This window comes from Macadamia integrifolia, chromosome 9 (genome assembly GCF_013358625.1).
Source record: "Macadamia integrifolia cultivar HAES 741 chromosome 9, SCU_Mint_v3, whole genome shotgun sequence".
Classification (NCBI taxonomy): Eukaryota; Viridiplantae; Streptophyta; class Magnoliopsida; order Proteales; family Proteaceae; genus Macadamia; species Macadamia integrifolia.
The window spans coordinates 12322441-12346443 of record NC_056565.1 but is presented as its reverse complement, the minus strand read 5'-3'; the positions used below and the strand labels follow the sequence as shown (position 1 = coordinate 12346443).

Sequence of the window (24003 nt, the reverse complement as noted above, 5' to 3'; positions counted from 1 at the left end):
TTATGATGGCAAAAGATCTGAAAAGGCACATTGACAATGTAAAAGATGGTTATGTCACAATCTATTGAGATCAGTTTTTTTTTCTGTCCTGTTTAATTTTTGAACCGTTTTAAACGTGCCATACTGAACCAAAAAAATTAATTTGTTCCAATAATTAATTATGGGCTGGACCAATTAAAAAAAAAAAAAAGACTGATAGGGGAGAATAAAAGATATTGATAGCAGACACATAGCTGTGGGGTTCGATTTGACTTTTGTAGACTGAACATCTTATTGGATCGGACTGGACTGAACCAACCATTTTAAGGATTCAAGTTAGATGCTAACTTACAATCTTACCAAATAGTTTCTTATCTATTACCAAAAAATAAAGTTTCTTGTCTTTGTCTTATAAATGGAAATAAGCCACTGGTTTATGGGTATTAATTAGGTAGTGATCTCTTTTTTAATAGAGAATCATATTTTGGAATGTTTATTAATAACTTAGTTGTATTCAATGAGGGTAAAATGACCATCCCACCTCTTATGAATGACTAAAATTCCACTTTTTTTATTTCTAATAGTGCGTAGAGCCGTAGACTGCCTTATAGGAAACGCTCTCCAAACAAATTATAGTTTTTTGAATTTTTAAACTATTTTTAGGTAGTAAAATTTGCATTTAATAATTAAGTAATGATCTAAAAGTTCAGGCTCGTCTACATGTTCTAGTAGGGGTGTCAAGTAGTCGGTTCGGTTCGGTTTGATTTCAATCGTGTTGAATCGGCTTCTGTCTAAGAATGAGGGAGACCAAAACCAATCCGTTAAGGAACTTCGGTTTTCGGTCGGTTTTGATTTTGGTCTTGTTTGGTTTTGGTTTATTTTGGTTTTTTTAATATCGGGTTAATATCGGTTTAAATCGATTTATTATTGGGCTTGAACTATAGTGAAATCTTACATTCATAACTTATAATGACAAGATTTGGCCAAAAAAAATTAAAATTTATGATTAAATCATGGTTTATCGTTGTGAGGGAAAGATAACTAATATTAAAACCAATGGATAACAAATTTTAAGAAGATAACTAATATTGAAATCACAAAATGAACCCTATTATCCAATCATTCATTTAATTATCCAACTAGTTTTGTATAATGAACAAGGAAATCAATGGAAGCATTATTACAATTTACAAATCAATTTATCTCTATTCATAACCTAATATTCAATGATTTATAACAATTCCCCAGACAATAAAAAATTTTCTCACTAATATTGTAAAAAATGAATGGTCAATTCACTAATTTATAATCTCATAATCATTTTTTGTATCGGTTTGGTTATTGGTCGGTTCGATTTGGATCGGTTTTCAGTTGATCCTAACATACCTCAGTCCAAAACCAATCCAATAAGGATCAGGTTGGTTCGATTTGGATTTTATCAGTCAATTTCGATCAATTTTAATGGTTCGAGCTAGGTTTTGACACCCCTATGTTCTAGCCTTTTTCAATTATATGGTTCATTTATTAAATGGTTTGACCGTCTCGATGTAAATGGTTCGATTCAATTCGATTTTTGAGTTTTGAGTGTTTTAACACCCTTAAGCCCTGACCAGTCTGAATGATACTAACTTCATGCTAAAATTTCTGTATGCTAAGAGGTTTAAACTTGAGACATCCTAAGTTCTAAATTGTGTTCAATTTGGCCCAGACCAAGTAGTATTAAAAGCTCTAGCAATTTAAATTTTAAAAAATAAATAAATAAACTGAGTAGCCAGAGGGTTACAAGGAATCTCAATCCCTTGTACCTCGGGGCTGAAATGGTGATGCGCGTCAGTCCCACGCGCATTTGTGAAATATTATGAAGAATGAAAGATTACTTGTGAAGCTTCCTTGTTCCTTCTTGATTGACTTGGCGGTCAATATGTCTCTCTCTGTCTAAAGTATTTTCTCTCTCTTTGCCAGTTTCTGTTTTAACTTCATCAGGAGTGGGAGAGAAAGAAACATCCTCCTTGTTCTCATATTCAACTAACCCTTTTACAGAATTTCAACTTTTTTAAGTTCCAAGCTAAATTTACATCAAATGGAAGAAGAAGAAGAAAAAGAAGAGTTAAAGAAGCCATTGTTTCCGATGAGTATTGATTCAGAGTTCAACAATTTATCCTTAGGTTAGTATTCTCTTTTTTTGGGTTCTTTTTCTTTTGTAATATGGATTAACACCTTCAGCAAGAATCTCAGAAACAAGAATCCATTACATTTGATTGATTTTTCTTGAGGTGGGTTTTGTGAAATTTTGTTAGATTATCTCTGATTCTGTTTGTATATGCTTTTTTCTTGAACTACTGATTTTGAAAATCCTGTTTATCTATAGTTTCTATATGTGGGTTATTCTTTTTCTACTTAGAAATAATATTGTATGTATCTCTCTTTCCTTGTTTAGAAGATATTACCATGTTAGATGCCACTCTCAGTAGTTTTCTGTCTCCAGTTCTTGTTTGTCATGGAATTAAACAGAGCATAGTTCTTCTGAGAATGAAAACAGATTCAATCTGCAATTAAAATGTGTAAGCTTGGTGTGATAGGCCTAGAGCTCTCTGGGTTTTGTTAAAAAAGTAATATTTGGTTTCATTAATCTGCCTCTTCTGTCCTTAAGAATTCATCAGTCATATTTCTTCCCCTCTGAGAATTAAATACAGTCACTGTACTTCTCTCTTGTCTGTCTTGTTCTACAGAGTCTACTTCTGCTTCAGATGATACAGAAATGGCTCAATTAAGTTTTGCAACTACCATAACACATTCTCCAGTGATAAAAAGTGAGTTTGCAACATACAGACTCAAGCATGAGCTTGAAATAATAAAAGAGGATCCTTTCACTCATTGCAGTTGTGGACCTGAAGGTGATGATATCTTAAAATGGCAAGCAGCAATAATGGGGCCTCCCGATACCCCAATTGAGGATGGCATCTATTTTCTCTCTATCGATATCCCTGAAAATTATCCCTTCAGTCCCCCAAAGATCAAGTTTCAGACAAAGGTATACTTCTCTTCTGAATTTACTTCAAACATTATAGTATGGAAATTTTGCACATAAAGTAAATGAATTAAGGACTAGAATGAGCCTAGAACTGGTGAATCCTCTGTTCTCTTCCAACATTTTGTTAGCACAATAAGAGTTAAACAGTTAATTCCCTTTTTCCTTTCCTGATTGATTAGAAGAAAACATGCATATAATCTTCTTAGCCTACACTTGTGGGGGAGTGTTATGTATATACTGATGCTGCCCTTCCCTAACACTTCAAGCTTTTAGGTGAAATGATAGCGAATAATTCTTATTCGGATCCAGCCATTTGTGGATCATCTGATGCTGTTTGTTGAGTGAACCTTGATCTTACTACACTTCCCTCTAATGAAACAAGCACTCAGCAATAATAGACTGGATAATGCTTATGTCTTTTCTTCATTAGATTGTGGATTTTCCATAAAGAACACAATTGTGAGCAAATGTGTCACCTCCAAGCTGATGAAATTGCATTCTTGTTCCTAGTATTGTTGAAGCTTATAGCACATTGTTGTCATATGAGTTTCCTGTCATTCTTTCAACTTTGTCTCTCTAATGAAGCCACCCTGGGATGGAATGACAATCACTAATGGTTTGTGAATGACTTTCTGCTTATCTTAGATCTTTCATCCAAGCATTGACGAAGACGGAAACATCTATGTTGATATACTAGAAGAAGATGGATGGACCCCTGCCATGTCTATCATGTCGTCGTTAATCTCTATATGGTCTATTCTTCCAGACCCATCCATACTTGACCCTTCTGGTCCTTTGGCTGATCTTGACAGTGTGGAAAGGAAGAACTTTGACAAGAAAGCAAGGGAATGGGCATTTAAGTATGCAATGGTCTAAAGACCTTGATTCTCCCTAGTTCTTTTGGTGAACATACTTTGTAGAGCATTACATCATACTCTTGACTAGCATGTAAAGCTTTTTAGATTTGCTTTGAGGGTCATCTGAAATACATATTGAGAGGATGATAATAGTGTTTTGACACATTATACAGTTTTATCATTCTATCATCCAAATTTTGAGTATGTTGTTGTGACTTAACTGCGTTTTAATTTTGTTCTTTCCATCTTAAATGGACTCCTAATCTGAAACTCAGTGCTTATGGTTGTGTGAGTGTGAGAGAGAGAGAAAGATACCTTTTCTCTTTGAAGTGATTTGTGGACATTGTGGTATCATTTGTCAGCTTATCCATATTCTGATAGATTGGAGTCTTTATTTCAAAATGATAGTTTACATAATAAATTTTAGGGAGAGGGATCAACTCGCTTCTGTCTTATATTGTTATCATACATGCCTAAAGTGGGAGAAGAGTTTTAATAGGTGTCGATCCGTATATCACCTACGTCATTAAATGAGGAGAGTAGAGAGCCTGTGAGGGGACATGTACACTACAATCGTGTGCTTGCCTTTTTCTCTGAAATTTATTCTTTACATTTGGTGGAAAAATCTTGTTCATATTAATGTGTGGGGACCCCTCGCCAATTGGTGTATTTCATGCTTCAATAATCTGAATTTTTAATCATTATAGAGACTTTTTCCACTATGTTACTTAACTCCAAAGTAAAGGTGTCAATATACTTTTTGGGATGAATATGCTAATGGAGCTTTCCATTACCACTAGGTAATGGAATTCTACCAAAAAAAATCTTGTCTTTTGAATCCTTGGCCAATTGGGTTTATGAATGGAAAAATCATCATATTCTTATCATTATTTAAACATTATATTAAGAGTCTAACGTTCCTACAAGTTTTTGGGGGAGGCAATCTCTAGCGTAGTCTTTCACATTAATTGACTTCCTCCTATGTGCTACAACAATGTTTTTCTAATTTATAATTATTTCATTTTGTCATCCTCGAGGCATGTATATCAATGATGAATAAATACCCTACAATAAGGTATAGAACCCGATTTATATTTTTAGTGTAATCCAAGGATAACGCTTTGAACCATCTAAAGTGACTTGAAGGGAATGACCTAAGGAATTATTAAAATGCCCCCCAAGGGTTGACCTAGTCAAACTAAAATCAAACTTCATTATAAGGTGTGTTCTCTAAGAAAAATCGTATTGTTGAAAATTACTTAGATCTTTCCAATGCATCTAAAATCATGAAATTTAGACTTCCGGTTTAAAAGTTATGATTTGTGCTGACATGGCATGATTCTTAAGTCGATTATAAATCGGATAACAGAAATCCAAAAATAACTGAACCAATTACAAATTGATTAGTAATATGTTTTGATTTGGAAACTTAGAACCGATAACTAATCGATTCAATTTCAATTTCTTTCAATGATTATGAGTCGGACCGAATCATCAAACTAGAATTTAATCAGTTAAATATTAAAAATTGAAAATTGATTAATCAGTTTCGATTTGAAAATTACAAATTAATTAATAATCGATTCAATTTTTATTTCTGAATTGAACCAAGTCATTTAAACTGGAATCAAACCGATTAACAACCCCATAACCAAAAAATAAAAATTGGGCTGTGCCCAAGTGCCAACATGAGCGCAATTGAGAACTAACCCTTTTTTCTGTTAGGAAGGTCTTAAGACTCTAGGTTTGAGGCTTAGGTTCAGCCTGGCCAGGGTCGCCCTGATGGAAGAGCTGGTCCTTACATTCAACAAGGATCACTGTTCACTGGGTGTTGGTTACCCAATCCTGGCTCCTGAAACTGGTTAACAAGTAGGTTCAATTCCCAATCAAAGCCCTGCTAAATGCCTGGTTACCACTTTGGATGAGACCATCAACGATGAAACAAAGCCAAGAAGAGACGAAGCTTTGCACATCTTGAACTAAAGGCCTGTTTGATTTTGTTTCTTCTGTATCTGTATCTAGAAACAGTACAATGGTTTTTTCCGTTTCTGTGCTAAGAAATGATTTTTTTAATTGCAAAAAGGTGTTTGATTTTTTCTGTTTCTCGAGACGTTTTGAACAGCGCAGTCGAATTCAAGACATGAGTGAAGGCACGACGTTGTAGGTATGCAACTCATGAGTGAAGGCATGACATTGGAGTTGCAGGTATGCTTCATGGAGATGAGCTTCAGAAGGATGAAGGCAATTCGAAATTGTGAGCTTCGCACATCCAGTTTGGAATCGCTGCATCTGGATAGTGACAAGTTTCAACAATAGATTGGGATTTGGGTAGGTCGAGTGATGTATTGGGTTTTTCACAATTTTTGTCTCTCTCACTTGTTTTTAGAAACAAAGAAACAAGTCAAACTTGTTTCTCCATTCCTGTTTTCAGACATAGAAATAGGCATAAATTTTTATTTCTGTTTCCAAAAACAAGTGAAACGAAATAGAAAAATCAAACGATTTTTAGGTGTTTTACTGTTTCTGAGCACAGAAAAACGAAAAAACCATTTCTGGAAACAAAATCAAGCGGGCCCTAAATTCCAATCTAATGAAGGTTCCTTCTTTTTTTTTTTTTTTTTTTATGAAGGGTTTTTGCGATCTGTTGGTTCTATGATATTTGTTCTGAAATAGCTATAGTTTCCTTTGCAATCTTGAATTTCTTCAATGCTGATGGTTGCTGTAATTTGCCCATTCTGTGCTTCAAGCTTCCAATCCTGTCTATTCTTTTGGTAGACTAAGAAGAAGGTTAGATTTTGTTTCTAGATTACAGAGACAAAACCACACAAAGAAAGTCAAAATTTTGTATACTTGTAGAGATTCAATTGTTTGCTTTGGACATTCAATAGAGAGAATGCAATACCTGACCTTTTCTGTCATTCAGATTAACTTAAACATAGGGACAAAAAAACACACACACTCAGAGAGAGAGAGAGAGAGAGAGAGAGAGAGAGCTTATCAAAATGTATCTAAAATGCAGATACATAAACATATAAATAGGAGCAACTAACTAAAGATCAATGATTATTACATTGATAAGCAGTATCAACTATTCCCAATATTCTTTCTGAGCCTACATTCACTTACAAGGCTAATGCAACATTCTGGTGCAACAAAAGTTTTGGAGATCAAGTCCATGAAAGTGTCTACAAGCTGACCTGCCAAGCTTGGGGAATCATCAATCAGAACATCCACAAATGCACATACCACCCTCTTCTCTTGCATTGTTGCCCTTAGGCTGAACCATTAGAGAAACTTCATTTTTCTGTGTTCAACCTCTACTGGAATATTTCTTAAGGGGCATTCATCATCATTGCTTATGCGCCCCCCCCCCCCCCCGGTCGTGTTTTCCAATCAGCTTCCCATGCATCCACCTCCCCTGTAATGCTAAAGATTGAGACCTTGCTGAAGTACTCAGTCAATGAATCAAGATTGTATAGCTCAAATCTTTTCCGCGGCTGCAATACCATGTAGATTGGATTTTCAGGATAGTCTTCCAAAGTGAACTTCCTGTTGGTGTATGATGTCTTGTATTCCGTCACAGTTTAATCCAAGGAGTACTGGTGCAGCACCTAGACAGGCAGGACGGCGGTCCCACTAGCTGGTTAGCGGGCCGTGGGGGTTGCAAGGGGGGCAGGAGGCCTCCTTGCATAGCAGGGGGTGTAGGGGGGCGCAACCCCCCGCTCGAATTTTTTATTTGAGGGTAATTGTAGTTTAATCCGGATTAAGGTTTTTTGTTATATATTTGTAGCGAGGGTTTCTTTCTCTGTAATACAAACAATACGGAGAGGTGTGAGGAAGAGCGTTGTAACCCTATTCTCCATTGATAGTGAAGCAGGATCTCATCTCACCGGGGACATAGGCAACCTTGCCAAACCTCGTAAAATCTTTGTGCATTGTTTGTTTTGTTTTTCTATTATCTTCTGCATCGTTTTAGGGTTGCGTTTCTACACTTTCAATGCCACAGTCTACGACTTAGACTCCTCAAACTGCCCATTTTCATACTTACAGTTTGATGACTCTGGATGCTGGTGAGACTTCTTCAAACTGGATACAGAAAATGACAGATAATCAAATAAACAACTCACTAAAGTGGCACTAGTCTTAAGATTTACACCTCAAAGTATGAAATCAATTTCTGCTACTGCTGAAGCACATGTAATTCGAATCATGTGTCTGCAAGCAAGCTTATCGACAATTCCTCTTGCCATTTCTTCCGATGCTATTTCTAAATCTCCCACAACTCCCTTAAATTTTTTTTCAGCAACAACCCATTGAAGTCCTTAGTATTTCTCAGTTCCCTATTGTATCTTCTGGCTCAGATGCATAAACATACAACTAGCTAAGATTAATGATTATTACATTGATTAACAGTATCAACTACTCCCAATATTCTTTCTGAGCCTACATTCACTTACAATTCACTTACAAGGCTAATGCAACATTCTAGTGCAACAAAAGTTTTGGGAAACTGGATTCTTCTCATTGGAGATCAAATCCATGAAAGTCCTACAAGCTAACATGCCAAGCTTGGGAAATCTTCAATCAGAACATTCACAAATGCACATAGCACCCTCTTCTCTTGTATTGTTGCCCTTAGGCTGAACCATTAGAGAAACTTCATTTTGAAATCCTTTTCTATATGTCCTTTGTTTTCCAACAATCTTATGACCTCCATGCAGTGGTCATGGTCTTTCTTGGTCCACTGTTTCTTTGGAACTCTCAAGGTTATTGTATGATTTGCATGGAGCAGTAGTCAGACAATGCTCGTGTTCTCCAATTAGCTTCCCATTTATCCACCTCCCCTGTGATTCTAAAGATTGAGACCTTGCAGAAGTACTCAGTCAATGGATCAAGATTGGAAAGCAGAAATCTTTTCCATGGCTGCTCGCGTTTTCCGAGTAGTTCTCAAACCTCCCAATGCCATACTTCAGTATGATAGACTCTGGATGCTGGGGAGACTTCTTCAAACTGGATACAGAAAACTGATAGATAATCAAATAAGAAAAATCACTACAGTGGCACTAGTCTGAAGATTTAAATTCTAATAACTGAAAGAAAAGCAACTTACCTGATGGATCCTTCAGTTCATTATGATTCCAATTTACACCTGAAAACATAAAATCAATGGCTGTTACTGCTGAAAGCACATATACGTTGAATCACATGTCTGCAATCAAGCTTATCGACAATTCCCCTCGCCATTTCTTCTGATGCTATTTCTAAATCTCCTACAATTCCCTTGAGGTTCTTTACAGCATCAACCCCCCCCCCCAATTGAAGTCCTTTGTATTTCTCAGTTCCTTGTCTGGTGGCTCAGGGATATCCGATGGCTTCGTACATCTACTCTTTTTCCATACTTGGCAGCCAATAACTGTTTTCGCGATATTCTAGAGAAAGCAAGGATTTAGAACAAGTGATGGTAGGAAAAAATGCAACCCCAGTAAAGGAGCACTGTGACCACAAACATACCAAATATATCACAGAAACAAGACTGGTGAAAGAAACAATTTGGTATTAAAGAAATAACTAGTAAGACAATAAGCTATCAACCAAGACATTATTGAGCTTGGATCACTCCATCTACCAGCTCCTTTCCATATCTGGGTAACTGTATAAGTCTCATTTAGAGTGCTAGTGTTATGGTTCTATTCAATAGGAACAAAACTGTGATGGCCAAGGGTGATGGACAGTTGTCTCCATCAATATTTCCTATCAAAAGTAACATAATCACAACAATTTTTTTTTTTTCTTACTTTGGAAATGGAAAATTTTAGAGTAAATCAAACCTGCAAAATCCCCATTGTTTGTTTAGAAACTGAAGTACCTTTTTTATTTGAAATTTTCCATATCATTGATCACCAATGAATCATCAATATTTGTAGGATCTGACCAATTAATAACAACACATGAAACTATTAGAAAATTTGCATACCCAAATGTTCACTCACATACATGTCATAAGAAGGTACAACCAAATATAGAACATAGAGCACCCCCCCCCTTTCCCCCAACCCAATAAAACAGGGGAGGTCTGTGTAATTTATCCTTTTTCTTTCGATTCAATTTCTTTCTATTGTGTCTCCCATTTATTTGTTAGTTAAGTCCATGTCTTTGGAGTCTCTTGAGGTTATGTGTCTCTCTAGTTTGGTGGCTTTAGCCCCTCCCATTCTTTGATAATCCCCCACTCTCTGCCTTCTTGAGAAGTGTGGACCATCTACTATGAAGGTCTATCAATTTTGTTCTAGACTGAAAACAAAATGTTCCCCTACTAGTTTTAATAAATATCATTGGGCTCAAGTTGGAAATTGGAATTTACAAGAGAGTTTTGAATTCCCTTTTTACTAGAAATTAAGTCTTCAATAGGTAAGAACTCTCAACAGTCGATTCGAATGAAGGAATATAAGTTTTAAGTGAAGTTTTGATGTATCATTACTATCATTTCTTGCCTTTTCTTATCATCGACCCTTAAAAAATAAAACAAAGATTGATGATTCATGTAACTTACCCTGGTAAACCATTGATTCGATAGTATAGTTTTCTATATTTTGCTTCATATGTCTCAATCCTTCGGAAATCGTTATCTTCCATGTCTTTTCTTGTCGAGCATTTGAAATTTTCTGGTAAATTCCTGCTTAAAAAAAAAGTCCACAATGAAATATGTTATGAAAAACAACAATATTTTAGCAAATCATAGGCGAAATTACAAATAATCAAGTCTTTTCTATACACTAGATTAGGATGATAATTAAATGCAGTACATAACCTATTTGATATTACATGTTTTAGATCATGATGTTTGTGGACTAGCCCAAGCCCATGCATCAAAATCGTCTGCGGTGTGGCAGTGAGGTGCAATGAGCATTCACGGGCCCTCCCAGCTGTTGGATACTCACTGCACCTCACTGCTCACTGCAGACAATTTGAATTCCAAGCCCATCTTGAGGCCTGTCGTGTCCTAATAGAACTAGGGTTAAATTGAAAGCCAGAAATCTACTTGGTAGGCCAATCTTGGGCCTTGGTACATTCGAACCACCACCAGAGATCCTACATAATATGATACATCTGTAATTAACTACTTGCTTGAAGAAACTTCTCATAGTCTCAGGACTCCAAGCCTTATTTAGGTAAATAAAGGTTATTTAATGAAAAAAATGGAAAACAAAAGAAGGGTGATGCTAAGCATAAAAATGCAAATTGGGCTCAATAACAATGAGAAGGGCAATCCAAAAAAAAAAGAATCTTTGATCCTTTACTGGACAAAACAATAATGAAATAACCAATATTGCTATTAAAACGTCATATAATTAATGAAGGAATTTGTCTAGCTAACAAAAATATCTACCTAACTTGAAATAGAATTTAACCAACTGAGAAGCAATATCCACAACTTTTGATAAATTAATTCCTACCTATCATATGCGTTTTGTTGATTTTCTAAAATGAGAAATGCTTTTACATATATGATATTCTAACATTATCAGAAACGGGGAAAATTATAGCGGAACACAAAGAAAATGATTATCAAATTTGGGGTAAAAATTTTCTTACCCAAGGAACCTCATGGGAAAGAATTCTTCATTGAAATCTAATGATTGACTAACAGTTGATACAAGAGAAGGAAGGGCATCTATAGAGGACTCCATCAAGGCACTTGATAAAAAAAAATTGATAGTAGAGAAACAACATGTGTTAAGACCCTTTGCTATTTATAATTAAACAAATAATACTCAGGCAATATATTTAATAATTAAAATTGACAACTCATTTCAACTAAAAAAAAAAATTGACAGCTCATTTCAACTAAAAAAAGAAATTGACAGATCATTTCGACTAAAAGAAGAGATTGACAGCTCATTGACAATTCACCACAAATTTATTGATGGGTAGAAGAACCTTGCCAGTTTGACATATGTAACACCTATGCACAGGGCCAATGAGAAGGCGTGTTGGAGCATCTTTAGCACACGACGGGGGAAGGGCACAACGGAGTTTTCAGGCCCACTCATCTGGGCGTAGCATGTGCCAAACTAGCAGTGATCTTTTTCCGTTTATTGATTTGCTACATATTTTTCTTAAGAGGGAAAAAAAGATTCATTGTATGTTGCTAAAAGAAAGATGGTAATAATACTTATGGGCAAGAGTTTCCCACATTGCTCATGTAGGGGGATCTCCCATGCCACACCAATCAAGACTTGGTAAACAATTTTGCCAATAGGGTGCCATGTGGTCATAGAGGAGAGGGTATTGTCAATGTGGCGCCCATGTGGTCATAATATGAGACTGTTCGAGAAGCATCCCAACATTGGTAGTATGAGGATCTTTTCTCCGTACTTATAGGGAGTGAGGGTTCTCTAAACAAGTAGGGTACACTACACCCTTACATTGTTTTTTCTTTTAAATCATTGTATTTCTCTCCTTAAAAATTTAATATAATATTGAATTTGAGGAGTCGTAGTGTATGCCTTAGACTCAGAGAGCCCTTGCCCTTGTAGGAAAAAGTTTTTTCTGCTCTACAAACAAGACATGCTCGAGAGTAATTGACTACCAAATACTCCCCACTATTCAATGAAATGTCCAAAATACCATCTGTACACCCCCGATCATTGATTTTTGAGTTCCACTGACCAAAGTACCCTTCTCATATTTATATATAAAGAAATCTTTCTGGATGGAGTAGGAGAGCTTGGCTTCACATTCCTTCTTTGATCTGAATGATAGACTCAATGTTCACATGACAATAATTTTTTTGGGTTCTGCTTGGATATATTAATTGGAAAAAACCTACTCCATAGCCCTTTGTAGGAGAGGCTTCTCTTGACCACCCAAAATCTCCTTGGGTGGCAACTTTAGGGCATTCAATTAATATCATGGATATGTTATCCACATATTGTGTATCAATTTGGGAAATTTAAGTAGCATGTAATTCTCCCATGCGGATATATGTAGGGTCTTAAATTTGGTTGACAGTTCAATTTTGGCTGAAGGTCTTAAATTTTGTTGATAATTCAACTTTGGCTGCTTAGTGTAGCATTGGTTCAATTGTTGAGACTGCAGGCATATAAATCTAATACAATATACCATATGATCGAGATGTGACTCAAAGTTGATGCATATTAATCCAAGGGGGCTGCACATGACTGAAATAGGCTAAACCATGTAGAGAAGCCTCTTTGCATGGATTGTGTAGAAAAAGAAAATCCATATATAGCATATAGGAGAAATAGTGAAATAAGTAAGCATTGGCAATGTCTACATGAAATGTATAGGAAAACTTTGGAGATCATTACTTATTAAATGCAGATTTTATTACCTAAAAGAGAGTTAAATAAGAAAGGTTTTGTTCACAACTGTGTACGACCATGCACAAAAGTTGTCGATGGGTTGAGGGGGTTGCACTATAGACCCTCATCCCCAATTTAATGGTTGTGATGCAAAAAATGTCTGTGCCTTTGTTTAATTCAGCCATGTATTAAACATTCCAAAATATGGTTCTCTATTAAGAAAGGTTTCATTAATATTTGATAAAGGAGCTAATTAGCCATAACACAGTGGTTTATTTAACAGCCTACTAATGAGGAAGTCAATAGCTTATTTACTTATGTAAGAAAAAGATATGAAATCCATGGATCGGACCCTCTCAAATGCACCAATCACCCAACGCACATCGGAAGATTGGTAGCATTGGGGCATGCATCCCAAGTGCCTCCCAGCTCTGTGCTGAAGGGTTTGATGCACTTGAGAGGATCTCGTTTGATAAGATGGATTTGATTTTTTTTTTTTTTTTTTTTTTGCAATTGATTGATAAGATTGTAAGTAGCTCCAAACTTGGATGTAGGAGTGTCAAATGGTCTGTTTGGTTGATTTTAGTCCCTTTTTTTTACTTTTTATATTTCAAGTCAGACCAAATCAAACTGATAGAATGTTTGATCTACAAAAACCAAACAGAAACCCATAGCCATTGGTCCATTACAATATTAAGGTACCATTTGATAACGTTTCTGCTATTTCTATGTCTAGAAACAGAAACGGCTTTTCAAATTTTTGGAAACAAAAACGGATTTTTTGGTGTTTGATAAACTTGTTTCTTTCTCAAAATGTTTTTTTGCAGAAACAATGCCACTAAAAACCCCAATAATATAATCGGATGCCCAAAAGGGAGAGAGGGTTCGATTGCATCTTTCTAGGTTTAAATAGTTGAGAGATTTATCGGGGCATAACAGCCTTTTTTTTCCTCTCAAATTCGTTTCTAGAAACGACGAAAAAAGTCTGTCAAAGTCGTTTCTAGAATTGTAAATAGGCATAAATTTTGATTTATGTTTCTATAAACGGATGAAATGGAACAACTTTATCAAATGTTTTTTAGGTTGTTTTTTCGTTTCTGGGAACAAGAAAAAACAGAAACAACATAAACTAAATGTTGTCAAATGGTGCCTAAGTTGATGTTGATACTAGATGGTTGAGGGTCGAGGCTTAGGTTCAGCCTGGCTAGGGCCACTTAGATAAAAGAGTTAGCTAGTCCTTAGTCCTTAGCATAGTTTTTAAAGTCGGACCAGTATTGATCGAGGCCAATCCTGATCTGACACTAATTCACTGGTAAGGTATAAGGGTAAAATGAACCGGAGAAAAAAAAAACAAGGGTAAACTAATTTGATCCGGTCCGATTCTGTCTAGTGAGACCGATCTCAAGCTTTAAAACCTTGGTCCTTAGCATGGTTTTGAAAATCGGATTGCAATGGTTAGAATCACCCGAATCAAGTTGATGATATCATCCGAGACTGATCCTAATACCGATCTGATCCATACAAATCCATCGAAAAGATAAAAAGTTAAAATGGTCCAAAATACACCACCAAAAAAAGGATCATTGGGTGTTGCCGTGTTGGTTACAGGGTTTTAAAATCGTGTCGGATATGAATCGGCCTATTCACCAATCCGATTTTCCAATTTGTAAAACACTGGTTGGTTACCCAATCCTGTCTTCTGAAACTATACTCTTTATTCTTTAAGAAGTAAGACTTAGGTTCATTTCTCAATCAAAGCCCTAGCAAATGCCCAGTTTCCTCTTTTGATGAGGCCATCGATGAACAACACAAGCCAAGCAGAGACGAAGCTTCTCAAATCTTCAACTAAAGGAAGTTCCATTAACTTTGTAAGTCAAAGTAGACTTTAATTTTTGGATCTCTTGGATATATGATATTTGTTCTGATATAGCCATTAACTCTGTAATTTGCCCATTTTGTGCTTTTATTTTTGTTAAAAAAAATTATCTTTAAGCTTCCAATCCTGTTTATTCTTTAGATAAACTGAGGAGAAGGTTAGATTTTGTTTCTAGATCACACAGACAAACCACACAAAGAACTAGCTAAAGATCAATAATTGATTATTACATTGATTAACAATAGCAACTACACCCAATATTCTTTCTGAGCTTTGCATTCACTTACAGAGCTAATGCAGCATTCTACTTCTCAGTGGAGATTAAATCCATGAAAGTGTCAACAAGCTGATCTGCCAAGCTTGGGAGATCATTAATCAGAACATCCACAAATGTGTATACCACCCTCTTCTCTTGCATTGTTGCCCTTTGGCTGAACCATGAGAGAAACTTCACCTTGAAGTCCTTTTCTATATAGCCTTTGTTTTCCAACAATCTTATGACCTCTATGCAGTAGTCATAGTCTTTTTTAGTCCACTGTTTCTTTGGAACCAAACTTGAAATCTCAAGGTTCCCATCTGATTTGTGTGGAGCAGTTGGAGGGCATTCATCATCATTGCTTATGCCCCACAATGGTCGTGTTTTCCAATTAGCTTCCCATGCATTTACCTCCCCTGTAATGCTAAAGATTGAGACCTTGCAAAAGTACTCAGTTGATGGATCAAGATTGGAAAGCAGAAATCTTTTCCGCGGCTGCAGTTCCATGTAGGTAGGATTTTTAGGATAGTCTGCCAAAGTGGACTTCCGATGCCACAGTCTACAACCTAGGAAGTTCTCAAACTTCCCAATTTCGTACTTCAGTATGATGACTGTGGATGTTGGCGAGACTTCTTCAAACTGGATGCAGAAAACTGACAAGAGATTCAAATCAGCAAACCAATACAGTGGCACTAGTCTTAAGATTTAAATTCTAACAACTGAAAGAAAAGCAGCTTACCTGGTGGATCCTTCAGTTCATTATGATTGTAATTTACACCTGAAAGCATGAAATCAATGGCTGCTACTGCTGAAGCACATATGCTTTGAATCACATGTATGTGATCAAGCTTATCAGCAATTCCCCTTGCCATTTCTTCTGATGCTTTTTCTAAATCTCCTCCAACTCCTTTAAGGTTCTTTACAGCAGCATCAACAACCAATTGAAGTCCTTTGTATTTCTCAATTCCCTGTAGTATCTTCTGGCTCAGGGATATCCGATGACTTTGTATATTTACTGTCTTTGCATACTTGGCAGCCAGTAACTGTTTTCTCAATATTCTAGAGAAAACAACAAGGATTTTAGGAAAGGTGTGTGTTGAGAACAAGTAATGGCAGTAAATCCCAGTAAAGGAGAACTGTGACCACAAACACACCATAATCACAGAAACAATTCTATATTAAAAAAGTAACTAGTAAGACAATAATCTATCAACTAACTCGGGAGTCAGTTCCTATCTCAATATGATTTGGTCAAATTCAAACTGGGATTCGTGATATTCAGTTAAATATGGATCCGGATGATGAATAATAAAATTATAACTATAGGCACCAAACCTGTTCTGCTGAATGGTTGAATTTTTAGAAGAGTATGATGCCCATGTCAGACCAGCTCCTTTCCATAACTGGGTGACTGTATAAACCCCATTTAGATTGCTAGTTTTATGGTCATATCTTACTCACCACAGTTCAAGGTTTAAATGGTAATGTGTCTGCAGGCTAAAAAATTTACTGTAACATAAAAGTTTGTTAGGTCTAAGGAGCTTATTACCTCAGCACTTCTTTAACTTTTCCACATGAGAGGCAACAGATATTGCCATCCAATTTCATAAAGGGGGCATTTCTTACGATTCTGTTTCCTTCATCCTTAAGAGCGCACTCTAGGTGGCATGACATCCAACATGAATTGGTTAGACTACCTATATATGATCCACAAGTCAACCAAAGACTATGATCCTTGTGATTGTCGTATTTGTGACAAACACAGCAAAATTTCTTGTAGAATGCATCCTTTGGACTCAAGGGAGCTCTCCAAGCAAAATTCTTATGCATCGAGGCATCAAAGAGCCCTTCCATGCTGTTTTTGGGGGGAAAATTGTCTTGTACTGCAGACTGCTGAAACAAGTTGTCTTTCTATCTCCATTTGGAATCACTTTCACTATTGGATAGTGAATGATGAATTGTGTCATTTGTCTTCCTTTTCCCTGATTTATTTGTGACATAACCTGAAAGGGCAAACCCATTGTCAAAGATTTATTCATGAATAAATGAGATCTTACAAGATCTAGATCAGGACCAAAAGAACTCAGTCGACCAAGGGAAGAACAAGATCAAAAAGAACGAAGGAAAAAAAAAAAAAAAGAGAGCAGGGAGATCTATTTATGAGTAAAATGGTCATCTTTGGTCAAATGTCTCCTCAGTAACTGCTTCTTCCTTCTTAAATTTTATTTGATAAATGTAATAAGACTTTGTTGGTGGAATAAAAAATTGATATATATAGAGAAGAGTTCCAGAATTGGTATTCTTACCGCTCACCCTGAAAAAGGAAAAAGATAAAGTAATTTCAAGTTCCTTTTTCATATTTTCTTATTAACATGCTCCAAGGTACTTGAAACAGTGCCAGAACTAGACATAGAGTTAATCAGCTTCTCCATGGGGCTTCTTTGCTCATCACCTCATACTGTCAAAGTTGGAGTGGTTTGAGAAGTGGAATCTTGTACACATGCAAGTATAATTTGCACCACTCTTTTTCTACACTTTCTCATATCCCTCCTTATACATATGTATCTACTGTACCAACCTAAAACAAAAATGTTTACTTTTAAGGTTTTTTAGGATGAAAAAGAACCCACGGCAATTGAAATTTCTACAGGAAGCGAACATTGGCAATTGTTAGCTAGGCTATAAAATCCAAATGAATATATTTGCACTTAACTATTGAAAGGAAGTTAAAAAATAGTAGCTTTGGCAAGATATTATTGAAAGCTATTGCAGTTGCAATGTATCAAGCAGCATTGTTTAACCTTTTAAAAAGAAAGAATACTAACCTTTGATTGATTGCTCCATGCTTATAAATTCCCCTCCGTTTATCTTCAGTAAACAAAAAAGATGCAAAACCTTTGAAGAAAACCCTTTTACAGCTCTTTTTACAGTTGAGGGATGAAAAGCCCACGTTTTCAACTCGATGCTTAAAGAGGAAATGATATGATCATGGTAATGAATTTGGGAAAAGAACTTATAAGAGAAGTGAAGAAAAACCAAAACAAGTGAGGGTTTTATAGATTTCAAACCATTAAATGAATCGATTAAAACGATAAATATTAGAGCTGTTACATGTGTTAGATTGCCAATTTAGGGATATCTTCTTTCTTTGGATTCTCCTAGAAGTTTCGAACACCTCTATCAATTTTTTCAACCATGATGTTATAAGGAAACAAAAGATCCGTTGAAGTGTGAAAGGAAATAAGTGCCACAAATTTTTATTTAGTATTATTTAACTTCTTAATGCAAAACTAATCTTGAACTAGGGAAATTTAGTGGGGGATTAGCTTACGTTATATGGTATCAGAGCCAAATAAATTGCAATCGCAGTGTATCAAGCAGTATACAACAAATTTACAAGATTGTTAAGTATACTAACCTTTGATTGATTGCTCCATACTTATAAATTCCCCTCCATTTATCTTCAATAAACAAAAAAGATGCAAAACCTTTGAAGAAAACCCTTTTATAGATTTTTTTTGCTGTAGAGGGATGAAAAGCCCAAGTTTTCAACTCGACGTTTAAAGAGGAAACAATATGAGCATGGTAATGAATTAGGGCAAAAAACTTACAAGAGAAGTGAAGAAAACCCAAAACAAGTGAGGGTTTTATAGATTTCAAATCATTAAATGAATTGATTAAAACGATAAATATTAGAGCCATTACATGTGTCAGATTGCCAATTCAGGGATATCTTCTTTCTTTGGATTCTCCTAGAAGTTTCGAACACCTCCATCAATTTTTTCATCCATGATGTTAAGGAAACAAAAGATCCGTTGAAGCGTGAAAGGGCATAAGTGCCACAAATTTTTATTTAGTAGTATTTAACCTCTTAATGCAAACTAATCTTGAACCAAAGAAATTTAGTGGGGGATTAGCTTACGTTATATAGTATTAGAGCCAAATAAATTGCAATCGCAGTGTATCAAGCAGTATACAACAATTTTACAAGATTGTTAAAGTTAAAAAAAAAATTTTAAAAATTAAAAAAATTAAAAAAGAATACTAACTTTGATTGATTGCTCCATGCTTATAAATTCCCCTCTATTTATCTTCAATAAACAAAAAAATGCAAAACCTTTGAAGAAAACCCTTTTACAACTCTTTTTGCAGTGGAGGGATGAAAAGCCCAAGTTTTCAACTCGATACTTAAAGAGGAAATGATATGAGCATGGTAATGAATTTAAGAAAAGAACTTATAAGAGAAGTGAAGAAAACCCAAAACAAGTGAGGGTTTTATAGATTTCAAACTATTAAATGAATCAACTAAAACGATAAATATTAGAGTTGTTACATGTGTCAGATTGCCAATTTAAGGATATCTTCTTTCTTTGGATTCTCCTAGAAGTTTCAAAAACCTCCAACAATTTTTTCAACCATGATGTTATAAGGAAACAAAAGAGTTGAAACGTGAAAGGGCATGAGTGCCACTATTTTTATTTAGTATTATTTAACTTCTTAATGCAAAACTAATCTTAAACCAGGAAAATTTAGTGGGGGATTAGCTTACATTATCCAGTATTAGAGCCAAATTCTGATTCCTCTATTTATCGTGTATAGGTGATCAATTTGACATGTGATCAACCTAGTGGAGGAGTTGTAGAACTACTTGATAGAAACTACAAAAAGAATTCAAGAGGGGTGGTAAGAAATCGAAGCAACTTACTCTAAGAGAAAGAATGATATTAGAGAGGAGTTTCATTGACTTCCTTAGAAGCAACATTATGATTCAATTGTTGAATAAGTAAACAATACTCCAATCAAGATTGATGAGATTCAAGAAAACTAATTAAAGACAATCAATTTGACAATGTTTCTAAAGAGGTTGCAGCCATTAAATTTATTCTTACTCCACATATTATGGACTTGATTGAAATCATCTACTATTGCTGATTTTTATGAAAACATTCAATCGCCATCAAGTAAAAGCAAGTGTTTGAAGGTATCAAACTCCAAGGGACCACAGTTTCGGTTTTAATCAGACAAACCAGTCTTTACCTCTTAGGGTAGAGAAATTCTAACCTAACGCCAGTATCGGATGGTTTAAGGTTGAGGTTTGGGTTCAGCCTGGCCGAGGCCGCCCATATGGAAAGCTGGTCTTTATATTCAACAAGGATCACTAGGTGTTGGTTACCCAATCCTGGCTTCTGAAACTGGTTATTATAAGGTCTTAGAGGGCAAAGAAGTAGGTTCAGTTCTCAATCAAAGCCCTGCCAAATGCCCGGTTACCTCTTTTGATGAGGTCATCGACAATGAAGCAATCCAAGCAGAGATGAAGCTTCACTCATCTCGAACTAAAGGAAGTTCCAATAAGTTTGTACGCTAAGAAGACACATGAATATAATGGAGGTTCTTTTTTCTTTTTCTTTTTTTCTTTTTTTCTTAATGGAAATTTTTGGGACTCTTGGATCTATGGTATTTGTTCTGACGTGCCTATAGTTTCCTTTGCAATTTTGAATGATTTTCAATGCTAATGCTTGCTTTATAGTATGAAATTGGTATATAGTGGATTAGCTACACATGTAGTTCTATTGTTATATAACTGCAGCTAGATTTCAGTATAAGCATTTGGATTTAAGATCTATTAGAATTTAAGCGATAGAGAGTGCATGGTTGAAGAGATTGGTCCATTCTGTACTTCTCTTTTTGTTAAAAATTTATTTCTGCTAGCTTTCAATCTTGTTTATCCTTTAGATAGATTGAGAAGGCTAGATTTTGTTTCTAGATCACAAAGACAGTCAACATGTTGTAAGGCATAGTTCTTCTTCTTTTCTTTTCTTTTCTTGTTTTTTTTTTGGTGGGGAGGGGGGGTGTAAGAAGTTCATTCATTAAAGCATGCAAAGTGCAAGGAGTCTATCTTAAAAGATCAGATAGAATTGGCCATTCAGTCTGACACGCATAGGACTGGGTTTCCAGGCTAGGGAGTCAACCACGCTAGTAATCTCCCTAGAAATATGAGAGAAATTTAAAGGCTCAAAGTAGGGAGCCAAGTGTTTAATATCTTGGGTGATGCTCACAGCTTCAATTGGAGGATTTTAATCGTCTTAGGTTGAGCAGGTTCACAAGCTCCTCATTATCAACTTCAGCTTTATGAGACCCAATTCACTCAGAAATAGCCTGTAACAACTCCTCTCTTAAGGCTAGATCTTCTCCTTGGAGAATAGAATTGAAGTATAAAGGCTCTGAAATGGCTGAGACAGCAAATCCATGAGAATTCCTGAGGATAAAGCCAATACCTCCTTTAGCATTTTTAAGAGAGGCATCAGAATTAAGCTTGTGCATAAGTGGTCCTGGAGGGTACCAATAGGGAGCACACATATTCAGTCAGAGACTATGTAAAGAGATTCAATTGTTTTTTTTTGGATATGCAATATAGAGAGTGCAATAACTGGTCTTTTTGGCCTTCAGATTAACATAATTCTTTTTGACTTCGATGCGAGGTACCTTTTGATCACACACACATAAACATTCAACTAGGGGCAGTAATGAAGAGACTCAATTCTTCTGTTTCAAGAACTAGCTAAAGATCGATGATTATTAATTTGTTTAACTAGATCAACTACTCGCAATTATTGATTCTGAGCCTACATTCACTTACAAGGCTAATGCAACATTCTAGTGCAACAAAAGTTTTGGGAAACTGGTTTCTTCTTATTGGAGATCAAACCCATGAAAGTTTCCACAAGCTGACCTGCCAAGCTTGGGGGATCATTAATCAGAATGCCGACAAATGCACATACCACCCTCTTCTCTTGCATTGTTGCCCTTAGGCTGAATCATTCGGTGATGATTCAAGGAGTACTCAATTAATTTAACAGTCAGATCAGATATAACATTCGAAATCCACCAATCTGGCCACTGATTTATAGGCTAGGTTTGCCTGATGAGTTCATTTTCCTCTATTTTCCTGGTTAGCTAGCTTTCGTAGAACCAGAGAGCAATGCCCAAGCTCAAGCAAATTTTTTTTTTTTTCACTGGGGGTAGAAAGCAAATAAAGTTTTGGGATTCAGTGATTTTATGTCGGAATGTTGGCAAAAAAAATCCTTCTAAACCACGAATTAAGAAGGTAATTAAAAGTTTATCAGATCACAATTTTTTGAAGTAAAAAGGGAGAATGAAACATTGGAGTGGAGAAAGTAAAAAACCCAATAATACTTTATTTATTGACAACATCAAATATACATGTAGAGAGAGACTACAACATCAATTATAGTCTGTCGTTATAACCATGTGGCTTATTTGTAGTGGTGTGTCAGGTTGACAGCTGGCACTTATTATAATTAGTCATACCCCGTCAATATTTTTGCATGGATCCTCAGGTTCATGCTTGCTTGGAATCTCCATGTAGTCAACCACATTAAGTACAAGCTAGTGAACAACAAAACCCCACCCCACCAAATTTCTTGTCGCACACAAATCGAGAGATTGCAGCCATTTGGATCGAATAAAGATACGCAATTCAGCTGTGTGTATACTTTCATCATCATTAACAATGAAACTGCAAAATAAACATTTTTCAATATTGCATCACCAACACAAATAATGAAAATTTTAAGCTATCATTAATATTGCAAACCATAATGAACAGAGAGCTATGAATATATAATTGGAAGTGATGGAGAATAATAATAGAGCAAACCTAACAAGACAAGGATGATGGCAAGAATGAAGGAGGAGGTACATGAAAACTTTGCCATTACTTAAGCTAATCCTCTTTGATGTTGAGTGCTTTTTGGTTAGTTCCTTCCCTGCTTATGGGGAGTGGTATTTGTAGAGAAACTTTTGAAGCTCCTAAGATGAAGTCAGAATTGGACGGTTTATGGTTGAGGCTTAAGTTCAGCTTGGCCAGGGCCTCTCATCTTATACAGTTTGAGAGGACAGTCCTCTAAGAAGTAGGTTCGGTTCTCAATCAAAGCCTTGCAGAGACGAAGTTCCAGCACCGCTTGCCTTTACAAGACAACCATTAGTGCACTAGGAATAAAAGTATGTTGTGTACTTTTTGATTTCATAACCAAATCTAGATGAGTGAGTGTGAGAAAAAGAAAGGAAAAGGTGTACCGGGTGCACGAGGCTCCTTCATGAGTTCATGTGTGAGGTGGGGGTGGGGGGGAGAGAATTACGCAGCCTTACCCCAAGAATATCGAGAGGTTATTTGAAATGAGAGAGAGAGAGAGAGAGAGATGATTTTCAAACAAATATTTTCATGTGGTAATCGAGCATTGTGTACTTTGCCACATTAAAATATAATAGCGTCGGTAGGTAGATGTTCCTTATGAAAAAGAACTCCTCATTGAAGCCTAAATCGTTGCCAAACAATCAATGCAGGAGAAGAAAGGAAGGACACCCATGGATGGCTCCGTCAAGGTGCTTGATAAAAAAAAAAAAAATTTGAAAGTACCTAGACCTAGACCTAGAAGAGTTATTTTCTCCATGATAAATTTTAGGGAGAGGGTTTCCTAAAAGGCGGTATAGCTTCTGCATGAATCCGAAGACCAATGGTAGCACATGTGGAAGCATAAACACTGGTTGGATTTCAAATTTCAATGGGGGTGGAACAATTATTTCACCTATTCCTATGTCTAGGTGTAGAGGACATGCTACCTTCTAGGCTTTTCTTTTTCTAAAATTTGACCCAATTTATT

General features: G+C 35.9%; 2 protein-coding genes, 1 long non-coding RNA gene and 1 pseudogene across 3 annotated transcripts; 1 reads left to right on the top strand and 3 right to left on the bottom strand.

Moving 5' to 3' along the window:
* Positions 1 to 1847: 1847 nt before the first annotated feature.
* On the top strand, positions 1848 to 4087 carry LOC122088715 (ubiquitin-conjugating enzyme E2 D1-like). Its single transcript, XM_042658036.1, has 3 exons — positions 1848 to 2144; positions 2709 to 3010; positions 3656 to 4087. Exons 1-3 carry the CDS (start codon positions 2060 to 2062, stop codon positions 3884 to 3886), a joined length of 618 nt encoding a protein of 205 aa, XP_042513970.1. The 5' UTR covers positions 1848 to 2059; the 3' UTR covers positions 3887 to 4087.
* Positions 4088 to 6913: 2826 nt separating this feature from the next.
* On the bottom strand, positions 6914 to 10393 carry LOC122089517 (annotated as a pseudogene).
* Positions 10394 to 15370: 4977 nt separating this feature from the next.
* Positions 15371 to 16701, bottom strand: LOC122089516 (VIN3-like protein 2). The gene is made up of 2 exons (XM_042659268.1): positions 16062 to 16701; positions 15371 to 15975 (listed from the first exon to the last, which is right to left on the bottom strand). The coding sequence occupies exons 1-2, from the start codon at positions 16477 to 16479 to the stop codon at positions 15371 to 15373; spliced, it is 1023 nt and encodes a 340-aa protein (XP_042515202.1). The 5' UTR covers positions 16480 to 16701.
* A 5797-nt stretch (positions 16702 to 22498) lies between these two features.
* On the bottom strand, positions 22499 to 23302 carry LOC122088253. Its single transcript, XR_006143025.1, has 2 exons — positions 23001 to 23302; positions 22499 to 22859 (listed from the first exon to the last, which is right to left on the bottom strand). It is a non-coding gene; the product is annotated as an uncharacterized LOC122088253 (long non-coding RNA).
* Positions 23303 to 24003: the final 701 nt, after the last annotated feature.